We start from the raw sequence: 16341 nt of genomic DNA on the forward strand, positions 1-16341 counted from the left end.
TCAAATTTTAATAGACTAAATGGTATTTACATTTTTGTTTATCAAAATAACTTTTTTTTAGTAACTGCTGCAAAATGTTACATGATTATTGTAAGAAATTAAAGCAATGCAGTAAAACTCAAATACAAAACTATTGCTGACATCAACATATTTTAAACATCTTTCTGTGCATAGACTATTTTACATAAACAAGGCTCTGTAACATACTTTTTTTTATTCAATAATATGTTAAAATGTATTTCCTTGTGGCTAAATGTAGAACTACTTTATCATTTTTAAAAGGCAGCATAGCAGCGCATTGTATATATGTGTCATAATATACTGATCCATTTCCCTTGATGTAGACTTTACTATTATGATTTTTTTGTAGATAAATACCTTGATACTATGACTATATCTCTTTAGGGTAAATTCTTAGGAGTAAATTTCTAGGCTAAAGGGTATGAATATCAGATAATTTGAGAAACAAAGTGCCTCCTAGAATCTTACTTTTTTATCCCACTTCTAACCTCTAATATATTAATCACATACTTGGTTACATGAAGAGATAGGTCAGACAGTAATCACCTGGCTTATTCCAAGAGACCTCCTGAGATTCTCTGTGGGGTTTTCATAATCCAGAAGCATGCTGGCCTTGCAAATTTCAATACTAGACCCTCTTCACTTTATCTGGCGTGATGCTGTTTCTTGAGGCTTGATTATTACACTATCTACAAACTGCCAAATTACTTATTAAAAATGGGGGCTGGTCCAGGTCACAGCCATAGACTGGTGGTGCCCTTACCTTTGGTTGCTTCAGGATTAACTGACAAGCAAATATTTATCATCTTTGTTTTTTTGAGACAGAGTCTCACTCTGTCGCCCAGGCTAGAGTGAAGTGGCGCTATCTCAGCTCACTGCAACCTCTGCCTTCTGGGTTCCTGCCTCAACCTCCTGAGTAGCTGGGATTACAGGTGTGTGCCACCACGCCTGGCTAATTTTTGCATTTTTAGTAGAGACAGGGTTTCATCATGTTGGTCAGGCTGGTCTCGAACTCTTGACCTCGTGATCCACCTGCCTCGGCTTCCCAAAGTGCTGGGATTACAGGCATGAGCCACTGCGCCTGGCTTTATCATCATTTAATTGCAGCTTTTTGTTTCTTTACTGTGGCACAATATAAAAATATATCAAAGGTAAACACTAAAAAAACTTCCTTGTGAAAAAATTCCATTATGTATACAAGCATCTGTACAAAGTTATTATCTATGCCATCATATTCAAAATTTTATAGTAAACTTTTCCACCCTTAACCTTATTTACAATTTATAGTTACCTTATCTTAATTTAGATTATTGTGGTCCAAACAGCTCCATGTATACATACGCATGTCCAAAATTTATAATAAACATGTGGCCTTCCATTATTTAAAAAACAAGGGATGAGGTATAATTTTCTCTTGATAGCATATCTTTTGTCCTCTTTTCTGCACATAATTTTTTGGAAATTGAGGGTATTTGAGAACCCAAACAATTCAATTGGTGGTTCCCTTGGTAATTGTAAAATCGGAGAAAAGAGGACAGGCTTGAGGGAAATTTATTTCCATCGTACAAGACAGTCTACCTTTTTAGGACTTACACTTAGTGCAAAATCTGTGAGTTTCTTTTTTGAACAGAACTGGATTTACACAATGAAAATTTTCTCCTTTCCTGCCTCTTTGCTGGGCACCAAGCGACATCCGTTCTATTAATACAGTTGTTTTTTTTTATTGTTGTTGTTTTGGCTAGCTTAAGCTGTAATTTGTTATATGTCAGTTCTGAGGCTGTGTGTTGTGGTCACTTGATAAGAAGTTCCTAGTTTTAGAGGTTATACTAAAACATACACGTACATGCACACATACATGTCCGAACAGATACACATTTATTTAATGTGATTAGTTTGGAAGAAATAACATGTTTACATACTGAAGAATTCAAACAACAAAAAGGAATACGGCAAATATTTTCTCTTATCCCCCTACTCAGTTTCCTTTCCTATAGGCAACCAGTTTTATGACTTCCACAAGCAATGTTTAAGGGCTATTCAACTCTTAAACAAGTGAATATATATATTTTTTCATATATACAGTTGACCCTTCAACTTCACTAGTTTGAACTGCTAGGGGCCATATGTATATGATTTTTTTTTTTTTTTCACTGTGTTATCCAGGCTGGAGTGTAGTGGCATGATCATGGCTCACTGCAGCCTTGAACTCCTGGCCTCAAGTGACTCTCTGCCTCAGCTCCCTGAGTAGCTGGGATTACAGGCATAGCCACAGTGCCCAGCTCCACATGGATTTTTAAAAATGAATATATTGGAACTTTTTTTGGATATTTGCAACAATTTAAAAAAATACAGATAAATCACCCAGAAATATAAAAAAATTAAGAAAATATTATACATAGAATGAACACATAAAAGATATATATATATATACACAAACTAGCTTATTTTATTAGTTAATACCATAAAATACACAAAATCTATTATAAAAAGTTAAAATTTATCAAAACTTACATATTCAAATACAGACTGTACATGGCACCATTTGCAGTCAAGAGAAATGCAAACAAAAAGATATAGTATTAAATCATAACTGCATAAAATTAACTGTAGTACAGACTGGGTGCAGTGGCTTATGCGTGTAATCTCAGCACTTTGGGAGGCCGAGGCGGGTGGATCACGAGTTCAGGAGTTCAAGACCAGCCTGGCCAACATGGTGAAACCTTGTCTCTACTAAAAATACAAAAAAATTAGCCGAGTGTGGTGGCGGGTGCCTGTAATCCCAGCTACTCGGGAGGCTGTGGCAGAGAATTGCTTGAACCCGGGACCCAGAGGTTGCAGTGAGCCAAGATAGCACCACTGCACTCCAGCCTGGGCAACGGAGCAAGACTTCGTCTCAAAAACAAACAAACAAAAAAATTAACTGTAGTACATACTGCACTACTGCAGTGATTTCATAGCCACCCCCTGTTGCTGTTGTGGTGAGCTCAAGTGTTGCATTTGTTTAAAATGCCATGTGATACTAATCATCTCCAAATGAGCAGTTGCTCTCTACATTAAATGACCTGTCTCAGGAAAATGTGATCTCTAGAACTTCTTGCATATTTTCATCTTGTTTATTACAGTACCATAAACTTTGAATAATACCATGGAACGCATAAGAAGTGTCACTAGGGATGCTGTAAGTACTACCAAGAAGCAGAGAAAACTGATGACATTGCAAGAAAAGTTGAGTTGCTTGATATGTACCATAGGTTGATGTCTGCAGTTGTGGTTGCTTGCCATTTCAATATAAATGAATCCAGCATTAGGACCACCATAAAAAAAGAAAAAGAAATTAATGAAACCATTGCTGTAGTTACACCAGCAGGTGCAAAAACCATATATGTTTTTTGTGAAATATCTTTTTACCTCATATTGAAAATATAGGTCTTATGTGGGTGCAGGTTGCTATAAGAAAGACATACCTATAGACTAATATGATTAGAGAATGAGCAGTTATTATACAATAATTTAAAGCAAAAGAAAGGTGAAATATCTAAAGCTGGAGAATTTGATTCCAGCAAAGGATAGTTTGATAACTTTAGAAAATAGTTTGGTATAAAAAATATCAAAATAACAGGAGGAGCAGATTCTGCCAGTCAAGAAGCAGCAAATGAGTTTCCAGACACCATTAAGGAAATCATTGAGAAGAAAGGATTGCTGCCTGAACAAAATTTTTAAGCAGATGAAAATGCCTTGTTCTGAAATAAAAATGCCACAAAGGATATTTACTAATAAGGAAGAGAAGCAAGCATCAGGATTTAAGGCAGGAAGGGATAGGCCAACTCTGCTATTTTGTGCAAATGCAGCCAGGTTTTTGATCAGGACAGCGCTTGTCTACAAAGCTGCTAACCTCTGAGCCTAGAATGGAAAAGACAAACATCAGCTGCTATTCTTTTGGCTGTACAACATGAAGACCTGGACAATGAGAATGCTTTTTCTGAACTGGTTCCTTCAATACTTTGCACTTGAAGTCAGGAAGAACCTTACCAGTAAGAGACTGCTTTTTAAAGTTCTTTTGATATTAAACAATGCCCCTGGCCCCACAGAACCTCATGATTTCAACACTAAAGGCATCAAAGTGATCTACTTGCCCCCAACCACAACATCTCTAAATCAACCTCTAGACAAGGGAGGTCATGAGGACCTTTAAGGCTCATTACACATGATACTGGGACTTTATGAAAAAGACTGTCAATGCTACGGAAAAGAATCAGAATAGAGAGAACATCATGAAAGCCTGGCAGGGTCACACCATTGAAGATGCCATCATTGCTATAGAAAAAGTCATGAGAGCCCTCACACCCGAAACAATAAATTCCTGCTGAAGAAAACTGTGTCCACATGTTGCACATGACTTCACAGGATCTACAACAGAGCCAGTCAAGGAAATCATGAAAGAGATTGTGAACATGGCAAAAATGGTGGGAATGGGGGTGAGGTGAAGGGTTTTAAGATATGGATTTTGGGGAAATTCAAGATGGGGAAATTCAGAAGAATGAACAGAAGATGACTTGATGAAGAGGAGTGCTTTCAAACCAGTGACTGAGAAAGTAGACATAGAAGAAGCAGTGCCAGAAAACAAATGGACGTAGACAATAATGGATGTTAGGCAATCTGGCAGAAGCATTCTGATTATTCAAGACTGCTTTTGACTTATTTTATGGCATAGACCTTTCTACAATATAGGCACTGAAACTAAAGCACATATTGGAAGAGGGATTGGTACTATTTGAAAACATTTTTAGAGAAAAGAAAAAGCAAAAAGTCAGACAGAAATTACAAGATGTTTCTGTGAAGTTACACCAAGTGTGCCTGCCTCTCCTGACTTCCTGCCTCCCCTTCCACTTCCTCTACCTCTTTGGTCTCTGTCACCCCTGAGACAGTAAGTCCAACCCTCCGTCTTCCTCCTCCTCAGCCTTCTCAATGTGAAGAAGACACGAATGAAGACCCTTATGATAATTGACTTCCACTCAATAAATAGTAAGTATATTTCCTCTTATAATTTTCTTAATAACATTTTCTTTTCTCTAGATTCCTTTGTTGTAAGAATACAGTATGTAGTACATGTAACATACAAAATGTGTATTAATCAACTGTTTATGTTATCAGTAAGGCTTCTGGTCAATGGTGGAATATTAGTACTTAAGTTTTTTGGGGATCAACATTATACATGAATTTTTAACTGTATGGGGGGTAGGCATCTCTAACCCCTGTGTTGTTGCAGGGTAAACTTATTCTTTGAAATAGATATGTAATATTTAATAACTCATTATTTAAGAATATATATTATTTTATAGGTTTTTTTTTACAAAAATGAGAGCATTTTATGTGTACAAACTGCTTTGTACATTGCTTTTATACGTAACAATACATCCTAAAGATAGTTTTATCTCATTACCTAAAGAGTGTCCTTGTCCATTTTCACAATTGCATAGTATTCTATTGCATGCATATTCCAAACTTTGTTTAAGCATTTAGGTTAGTTCCAGCAGTTTTTGTTACAAATAATGTAGCAGTTTTTCACCTCGGGCTCAGAACTCTGCACTGATGAAAAAATACCTATAGGATAATTTCCTATAGTTAGAAGTATTGGGGCAAGGAATATTTACATCTGTAATCTTGACAAATGTTGTCAAATGCTCTCCATAAAGCTACACTAAACCAGTATAGGAGAGGACCCTTTCCTCAGCCTCTCTCATCATCACAGTCTTAAATGTTTTTAGAAGAAGATTTTTAGAATAAGAGAATTGGTGGGGTTTTAGAGTCAGGCAGAGTTCTCAACACTTTACACAGACTGGGTGATTCAATTCCTCTAAGTTTCAGCTTTTTTATCTATAAAGTTCTAATTATAATACATCCCTTGTAGAATTTTTGTTAAGAACAAGTGATATTATATATAAAGATACATGAAATAAAGCAAGGGTAAATGCTTAATTAATATTAGCCAAAAAGAGGAAAGTTATTTTTTTTTCCATTTTTAAAATTTGTTCCCTAGTTCTTATGGGAGTTTGGTAGTTTTGGATTGTTTTGAATCTCTGTGCACCAACTGCAGGCAATGACTCCTCCCTTCCCTCACACTGCTTAAGTCTTGATGGCTTCCTTGATATTCCTTGAATGTGCCAAGGACACTGTGCCTCAGGGCCTTTGCACTGCTGTTTCCTTTGTCTGCAACTCTTTTCACCCAAGTATCTGGTTGGCTCAGTTCTTCATCTCAGTTATGTCTTTCCACAAATGATTCCTCAGGGAGACCTTCCCAGATTCCCCAATTTTGCACCTACAACAAAAGCCCTCTGCTTCCTTCTCAGCCATATTTTCCTCTATAACCTTTATTACCACCAAACATCATGTATATATATATATACACACACACATATATTACATATATGCACATGCGTTTTACATATGTGTGTGTGTGTGTGTGTGTGTGTGTGTGTGTGTAGATAGATATACTTTTTTTCCTGATCTTGTTGCCTCTCTCCCTGGACAAAATGTAAGAACGGAACTTACTCACTGCTGGATCACTAGTTTCTAGATCTAGGGCCTTGCATATTACAGGTATTCAATACACTCAAATAATGAATTTGAAAGAGCAAATTACCAATTAATTTAAGAAGAGACAAAATCCAATTAGCAAGATTTATAAATAAAGAATGGCTGCCCTAAAATATTTGAAAGATTTGTACTCTGAGACATCATCATTCTCTTCACCTCCCTATTCACTGAAATGTAACTTCTAGAGATTTTCTACAAAATGGAAATAAAGGAAGTAACCTATTTTATATTATAGGATCATAAACAGCACTAACTAAAATAAATAAAATCATAAACAGTGATGGAATCGAATATCTCAACCCTCTGTTAGCTCGTGGCATTTGCTGCTGTAATTTTTGGTTCCTGTTTTTTTTTTTTTTTCCTTAGACCTAGGACTTGAAATCCACATAAAAGACAACTAAAGTGCCTACTGTTATTGGAATAGCAATAAGACAATTAGGTAACATGAATACAACCTCACATATCTTAGAATTTTCTGATTAGCTGTGACAGCTTCAGATGAGAGAAACAAAATGGAGACACATATTCCTAAACAGTTACTAACTGAAGTACATGAAAGGGAGACTGTTTCTATCAGAACAACGATCGACTGAGGAGGCTCACGTGCCTTGGAGAGTGGTTGTTAGCACCATTTTTACTCTGCAGAGTGTCAGGGCCCCATCCTCATCAGCTGAGGTCTAGCCTGATAAGAGATAATCAGAAATAAATTACAAACTTAAAGAGATTTGGTATCATTAAAATGTGGCATAGAAATGTGACACCAGGACTTATTCCTAGGCTTTATTACTGATGAAAACTTGCCAAACATAGTTTCCATTGTCATGAAGTGAATCCATTTTCTTCATCTGCCAAGTAATGTTAAATGTACTCCTCTTTCACTAAACTTTGAATGCCTTTTCACCTGTATTGTTATTCTTGTATTCCAATATTGTCATAGTGAGAGGAGATTCTGGTTAATACTGGTTGGATGTTTGAGACATAGTCAGTTTCAACACACTGTTTTCCTGCAAACTGCGCCGTGAGGCAGACTACCATAAAATGAAATCAGACTGGCTATATGCTGTTGTCATGACTGACTTAGATTTCATGAGAAATTGTTAAATGAGCAGAGAAAGGTGATGAAAACTGGTGAATAGTATGTTGGGGCTCAGTCAGGTGGGCAGGGGAAAGAGTATAAAATGGCAAAAAGCGAACATTACTAATTCCTCATTGAATATCTACATTAGATAACAGTGGTGAATGATTAGATGCTTTGTAATGTGGGTGATGCCCACCCCGAGCAGGTAATCAAGTCTTTTCTTTGAACATGGCTCTTTTATTTCTGTTAGGGAAATAAAAAGTACCATCTTTTGGTACTGAAATGACTAACATATAATAGCTGCTCAGAAAATGCTTTTTAATACAGCTAAATCAGAAGAGTAAGTTCTAGTGTTCTATAGCACTATAAGGTGACTATAGTTAACAACAACTTATTGTATATTTTCAAACAGCTAGAAGAGTGGATTTTGAATGCTTCAACATAAAGAAATAGTAAATGTTTTAGGTGATGGATATGCTAATTACCCTGTTTGATCATTATACATTGTGTACATGTATTGAAATATCACACAGTACCCCGTAAGTATGTAGTTATTATGTGTCAATTTAAAATAATTAAAACAAACAAATAAATCCAAAAAATGCTTTTTAATAGAAATAATAAAATCCTTCACAATCTTTAACCTTTTCTTAAATGACCACTATCAAAATTTTCACATAAGATTGGCAAATTATACTTTCATGATTTTATCTTTAATGAATGTAATCCAACTTCCTAAGCACTTCTGTGAGAAATTCACAAGTATAATTCAAAATTTCAATGTGCATCTAAAATCTGGTTTCTAAAATATAATTGTCTACATTCACTGTCATAGTTGGAGGAAAGTAAGATACTATTTTTCTTAAATTGATTTGGATATGCACAGTGATACAAGCCTAAGAGGTCAGGTAAATAAAGCTTAGATGGCATATTAACACTACTTAACTTTTATGGCTTATATATGGCTATGCCATGCACTGTGGTAAATGCTTTAAAAATATTAGTTTGTTTAAACTTCATAACAATGGTTTGAAGTAGTTACTATGAATAACTCTGGTTTACAGATAAGGAAGTTGAAGCATAAAGTTGAGTAATGTGCTTGACCTTAATGTCCAAGGTAGAAAAATAATGAGGCAGCTGACATTCAAACTTAGGCATCCTGACTCCAGATCCAGTGCTCCTAAACACGGTGTATAGTGCACAAACACAATCAAATAGAAACAGTTAATGACATGGGATGATAATTAATGTGTTGGTATATTATTTCAAAGATCTAGATCATTTGGTCTTAGAAATTACACAGTAATTTAACAATGGTAATTAAATATTTAAGGTACTTTTGATTTCAGTGAGAGAAAATGTGTAGCATAAATACAGGTTTACTTCATTTAAGAAATTGTCTCATTAAAGTTGTAATTTCAGAAAAAGAAGGGCTAAAAGGATCATATGCTCATTATCAGTTCTTTTTTTTGTGTGTGTGTGTTTTGTTTTGAGATGGAGTTTTGCTTTGTCACCCAGGATGGAGTGCAGTGGTGCGATCTTGGCTCACTGCAACCTCCACCTCCTGGGTTCAAGCAGTTCTCCTGACTCAGCCTCCCAAGTAGCTGGGATTACAGGTGTGCATCATTACGTCCGGCTAATTTTTGTATTTTTAATAGAGATGGGGTTTCACCATGTGGATTAGGCTGGTCTTGAACTCCTGACCTTGTGATCCACCCACCTCGGCCTCCCAAAGTGCTGGGATTACAGGTATGAGCTACCGCACCTGGCTAATTTATTTGTTGAGATACAAGTGCTGCTAAATCATGGCCCTTTCTTTCAATTGTTCCCTTCCTTTGTACCCCAGAACTACTCTGTTAGGTGAGAATCTCTTACCTGTACTCTTACAGCAGCCTCCAAATGATCCTCCCAAAACCCCAGTTTATTCTCCACATTGTTGAAAGAAGTATCTTTACAAGCCAACAAAAAATACTCTATGACTCTTTTCCTTATTAAGAACAATAATAATGTTTTTAGCCTTTTAGATTAATCATTGGCCCCCAATGATAATTGATGAAAGCTGTGGGCCCTCTGCCAGTAAAACTGACTTTATACGTTACTCAGTATTCTCTGGAGCTGCTTACCAGAGATTTCTGAAGTTCCATCTTCAGCTTGCCTCCTCGTTTGAAATCCCACCATATTTGTCGCTTGAAATACTCTGCACTCGGGCTCTATGAAGCTTTGTATTGTTTCTCATTCTTGGAATATTCTCCAAGTGCTTTCCTAAGTGAACTGTTAGTTATCTGGAATACTGTGCTAGAATAGAGGAAGACCTTATGATGTGGCTGTCTATGTCCAGGATTCAAATCTGTAAGTTTGGGGACATTGTTAGCTAATTACAAACTCAATTTCATCATTGGTAAAATAATGGTGGTAACATTATTTCACAGAGTTTTTGTAAAGACCCAATGAGATTACAAGTGAAAGGGCTTGGGGGTACATCTCATAACAAATACATATCTCCATCTTCAATCCCAGATCAGTTATCACCTTCTCTGTGAATCCTGACTTGCCCCTTGCTCCTCCACTCCCTAACCCAATCCCCCACGCCAGCAAGTGGACTTCACATTTTCCACTCTGTGCTTCCACAGCACCCAAAGGTGATACCTCTGAACTTGAAACATTGTTTAGCATTTACCTGTTTCTTGCCTGTTTCTTCATCTAGACCAGCGGGTCATAGGTCAGCCTGTAAATTTAAATCACCTGTGATGCTCTGTAAAAATCAATTTCCTTGGCCAATTGAATCAGAGTTTCTGGTCTGGTATGCAGTGATGTTTCTTAAAGTTCTCCAGGTAGTTTTAATGTGCAGGTGTAGACTATAGACAATGGACTCCTTGAGAGCAGGATTTTGCCAGTGAAGTTCCATTGCCATTATGGAGCCTGGATGTTATGCAAGTGGCTGTAGAATGAATGAATGAATGCATGCATGCATGCATGATGGCCAGTCCTGAATATACATTTGATAAACTTCAACCCATTTGATTATGAAAATGCAGCATTTAAATTTAACATATTATTAATACATTTACATTTATACCATGGTAATCAATACCTAAACAGAAAAAGAAATGCTTTAAGCTTTCTTTTCTTTTTTTTCTTTTTTTTTTTTTGAGACAGAGTCTCGCTCTGTCGCCCACGCTGGAGTGCAGTGGCCGGATTTCAGCTCACTGCAAGCTCCGCCTCCCTGGTTTATGCCATTCTCCTGCCTCAGCCTCCCGAGTAGCTGGGACTACAGGCGCCCGCCACCTGGCCCGGCTAGTTTTTTGTATTTTTTAGTAGAGACGGGGTTTCACCGTGTTAACCAGGATGGTCTCGATCTCCTGACCTAGTGATCTGCCCGTGTCGGCCTCCCAAAGTGCTGGGTAAAATCTACATATTGCTTTAGACAACTTCCTAGCTATGCATTTATGTGCTTGTTATTTTTCTTTCATTATTTTGGTTTTCAAAGTCATATTAGCTAGGTGGTTTTAACCTATGAATCTCTTAAATATCTTGAACTGAAATTAGCAGTCCACTTGCCACCACAAAATTTCTCATTTTTGAACTGCTGTATATAATCCTTTCCCTTCTAGCATTTGTCTTATTGCCTTTCTCTCAAAGTGTGCATGTAGATTTATATTTAACCTGTGCTCGTTTGTTTTAGTGACCTATCAGTAATTGCGTTTAGCTATAAAAATATACACAGTAGTTTGGGAAAAAAGAAAGCAAAGGACTAATGGCATTAAAAGCATAGTTCTATTAATTCGTTGAAATTAACATTTTCCATAATGGCTGATAGAGCTTCTTTTCTGAATGCTAAATGAAAGCTGCTATATTGTGAAATGTTTCTTTTCATATAGTAAATAGTGTCAGAGCACCATGACTAGTAAAATCAGCTTTCTCATCTAAATGGGAAAGGTTCGTAAGTTTATTTTCAGAATTTGATTTTGGAATGGCCTCTAGACACTAAAGCTGAACGGTGAGTAGGGAAAGCAGATTCCTATCTCCTCTGATAAAGAGGATCACGACTTCATTACCTCAGGTCTAGTCGAAATTGAAATGTTATCGGCTTAACAGAAAGAAAGTCCATTACAAAAATGTCTCTGACTATTGAGCGATCTTAGGACTAGAAATGCACAGGCTGGATAACTTTACTGAAATATAAATGGTTGATTCTGAGACTATATTTAATTTCTTTAAAATGTTATTTTCTCTTAGGTAATCAGCTCTGATACAGGGTCTACTGTTTCCTTCTGGATGATAGACACTGGGCAGAAAATCAAACAGTTTACTGGTTGCCATGGCAACGCAGAAATCAGCACCATGGCCCTTGATGCAAATGAGACTCGGCTTTTGACTGGCAGCACAGATGGAACTGTAAAGGTGCGAACACAATGATGCTTTTCTATCCAGATATGAGGAGATTAAAATACTATGCCAGAAGACATGGCTATAGATATTCTCATTTTTGCCTTTTTGGCATTGCAAGAAGAGAAATGAGACATGATAAGAGCGAGAAAATTCCAACCATCTAATAACAACACTGCTAGGAAAATAAACTTCTGTGGAAAAATGAATAAATAATTTTTCTGAATAAATTATTTAGAATGAAAATATAACTTGGCTTACTCATTTCAGAAAGCCCCTTTTTCATTGTAGTGAATAGGGGACTACTTTGGGGAATACGACGCCTGAATAATTTCATGTGCTTTGGCTAATGTCGGTAGTTTTCCCTTTTTAAAGTTGATTAAATGAGAAATCAGGACCACTTAAGTAAACTTTAAAAAATGTCATAGATGCAAATTTTTCAAGAAATAAATATTTAAAAGTAAACTATTTTGTAATTTTAATTTTTGTTATGTGAAATTCAGATAGTAGAAAGAGTAATCATAATCTTATCCATTCTAAACTAACATGATTTGATGCTTCTAAGTTTCTTATTCTATATTTATCATTTGTTTCTTCTGGGAGGAATATGCTAATTTCTTTTGCAAAATTATCAACTTTTCATGAAAAACTAGTTACTTGATATCTGAAGTCATGCCCACCAGTGAATCTTCTCTGCTCCCCTCAGCCCTAAGAGTAACGAGTCTTTGATTGGAAATGGCTTGTGCCACTATGAGGCAATAGAAGGTAATTTCCTGAATAAACTTTGAATATTTCTCAAACCTGCTATAACTGGGTATTAGACTACCTTCCATGGTGTAGTGTATGATGCACTCAGTTAAGCTGTAGGGGAGGGTGATGGAAAGCTACCTAGATATGTAGGTAGAACATCCTAGAAGTTTAAGTATTCAGTGGGATTACAGGCTGGCAATCATTAGTGTGAGGAAGGTGCTATGGTGGGTTGAAAAGGGAATCTCTGGAAATTAGTAGAAGTTGGCCTATGAGAAGGTTAATGCAATGAGATATGGACTGGAGATCTGGGTTTAAGTAAAGTAATCTAGTTTACAGGAGAGCTGATAAGATGTGTGAAGGTACCAGGACAACCATAATCCCAATAATTGAGGTGAAATAAAAGAGAAATAACTGGAATTGGAGTATTAGACAGTGGTTCAGGCAAATAGGAAAAGCCAATATCTCACTTACCAGTCCTGGGGTGTGAGAATGAATTGAACATTAGAGTGAATGGATTAGGTTCTATTTAACTCTATCTTGGAAAGTAACTGGGTATAGAATCTAGGTTAAGGCTTACCTTGTAGATGTTGCTAAAATAATCCCAGCTAAGGGACTTAGTAGGACCTGGGGACATTCAGATCTTTGCAATACCTACTTGTGGAAATTATTTAAGGTGGACTTGGTAAGAGCTATATTTAGAGGAAAACATAGTGACATGGATGAAGAGTATGTGTGTGCCTCAAGTCTCAACTGAAGCTTTGACATCTTAGAAGTTAATGTGAATTTAGTAGTATAATAACTGCTTCTGAAGGTGCATTTATCTTTATCACAAGAGCACAAGAGAATTCTGAAGTCTGGCAACTTCTGTGTAGGACATATAAATCAGGTTCGAGTTGCTGTGGCCGTATTCTATGAAGAAACAAGAATGAATGACATTTTCCAATCTAATTTATAATTTAGAATCCAAATTCAGTATCTATGTAATCAAAGACTTAAAATTATTAACTTATTCATCATGGCTTTGAATGGTCTATTTTTAAATTAATTAATGTTTTGAATAATTAATGTGTGCATGTAATAAAATTTTTGAAATATAAAATGGATATATAGTGAAAATATATCATCGCTGTTTCCAGCTCCTTCCCTGAGGCTACCACTGTTACTGTTTTCTTATGCATCCTTCTGGCCATAAGCACCATTTGTTTATTTATTTTCATTCAGTAATTCTTGTTTGTTTGTTTTTAGAGACAGGGTCTCACTATGTTTCCTGGGTAGGTCTCAAACCCCTGGGTTCAAGTGATCCTAGTGTCTCAGCCTCCTCCTGAGTAGCTGGGATTACAAACACGTGCCACTGTGCCTGGCCATTTGTTTCTTGATGGCAGCCTACTATACATGCTGTTCTGCATTTGCATTTTTCTGTCTTGGATATTGACTCATATAAATGGATACAATAATAATAATGTTAGCTAATATTTATTCCATGCTTACTATGAACCAGGCACTATTCTAAGCACTTCACAGACACATATATGTATATCTACAAGGTTGGTACTCTTATCATCCTGATTTTACAAACGAGGAAACAAGCCCAAAGAGTTAAGGCAACTTGCTCAAGCTTCCCTAGGTGGTTGAGTTTTGGCAGAGTCTAGGAAAATGGAAAAATGGAGATGACTCATTCTTCTTTACGGCTACATTGTATGCTACTGCATAGACAGTCCTTATTCTGATTGTTCTATTTTCTTACTTACTAGTGAGCAATTACATTGATTCAGATCTCTTGCTTTTTAACAATGCTGCAAGAATATGCTTGAAAAGATGTCATTTTACATATATGAATGTATATGTGGATGATTTTCTAGAAGCTGAACTTTTAAGCCAAAATTTAAGCCAATTTTTAATCATCTGTGGCATGATTTTTTAGAAGCTAAATTTGAAAAGGATATATGCTTTTTAATAATAATAATTATTTTTTGAGACAGAGTCTTGCTCTGTTGCCCAGGCTGGAGTGCAGTGGGACGATCCTGGCTCACTGAAACTGCTGCCTCTCAGGTTCAGGTGATTCTCCTCTCTTAGCCTCCTGAGTAGCTGAGATTACAGGTGTGCACCACCATGCCCAGCTAATTTTTTTTTTTTTTTTTTTGAGATGGAGTCTTACTCTGTCACTCAGGCTGGAGTACAGTGGCACAATCTCAGCTCACTGCAACCTCTGCCTTCTGGGTTCAAGCTGTTCTCTTGCCTCAGCCTCTTGAGTAGCTGGGACTACAGGCACATGCCACCATGCCTGGCTAATTTTTGTGTTTTTAATAGATAAAGGGTTTCACCATATTGGCCAGGCTGGTCTCAAACTCCTGACCTTGTGATCCGCCCGTCTCGGCCTCCCAAAGTGTTGAGATTACAGGTGTGAGCCACTGTGCCTGGCCCCACCTAATTTTTGTAATTTTAATGGAGACAGGGTTTCACCATGTTGGCCAGGCTGATCTCAAACTCCTGACCTCAGGTGATCTGCCTGCCTCAGCCTCCCAAAGTGCTGTGATTACAGGCATGAGCCACGGTGCCTGGCCTGCATTTTAATTTCGATAGTGCCAATGTGACCTCTGTGCATGATGTGCCAACAAGGTTTCATAGTAGAGCTTAGTTTAAACTGCTACTAATCTAATGATGCTCTCCTTAAAGTATGCCTATTGGGCTTAAGTTTTCACTCCACTGCCTCAGCGGTAGAGCTTGCCTCCTCTTGAGGACTGGGTCTGGCACCCACTATCAACAGGAGGTTTTATTGGTAGAGGATGAGAAATCTAATAAATGATGACTGTTTCAGGTTCTGTATCAGCTGTTTAATCCTCCAAGCATCCCTGAAGAGTAAAGTTCCTGTGTCACAGATGAGGAAGCAGAAATTTAGACATAGTGAAAACTTCAGGATGTCAACGGATTCCACAATGGTTTTCTTCATGATTTTATAGTGTGTCTCCATTTAGAATACATATTAACTTATAGTATTTGAAGAACTATTATTGGAATAGATTGATAGAGTTGTAAGTAGAGTCTAAAATATGTACAGTCATGAACTGTCTAACAACATTTCAGTTAAGAACAGACTGCATATATGATGGTGGTCCCTTAAGATTATAATACCATATTTCTACTGTACCTTTTCTGTGTTTAGATACACAAATACTTACCATTGTATTACAATTGTTGACAGTATTCAGTACAGTAACATGCTGTACAGTTTTTTAGCCTAGGAGCAATAGACCATACCATGTAGTCTGGGTGTGTAGTAGACTGTACCATTCAGGTTTGCATAAGTACACTGTATGATATTGGCACAATGATAAAATCACCCAATGATGCATTTCTCAGAATGTATCCTGTTATTAAGTGATGCATGACTTTATATAGGAAAAAAAAGCCAGTTTCTCCTACCATCACACTGAATACAATACACACCTCTGGTCACCAAAATATGTGTAGGGATTTTTCCAATACACCAATTCTGTGGTAGATTTTCCAGAGGA

The 16341-nt window shown here is 36.8% G+C and overlaps 1 protein-coding gene across 1 annotated transcript in view; it reads left to right on the forward strand.

Moving 5' to 3' along the window:
• Positions 1–16341, forward strand: part of WDR49 (WD repeat domain 49) — a 181140-nt gene that overhangs the window by 89968 nt on the left and 74831 nt on the right. The window contains 1 exon segment of the mRNA XM_011944625.1: positions 11930–12094. Coding sequence (XP_011800015.1) covers positions 11930–12094 — 165 coding nt within the window.

The sequence above is a fragment of the Colobus angolensis genome, unplaced genomic scaffold (assembly GCF_000951035.1).
Source record: "Colobus angolensis palliatus isolate OR3802 unplaced genomic scaffold, Cang.pa_1.0 Scaffold234, whole genome shotgun sequence".
Classification (NCBI taxonomy): Eukaryota; Metazoa; Chordata; class Mammalia; order Primates; family Cercopithecidae; genus Colobus; species Colobus angolensis.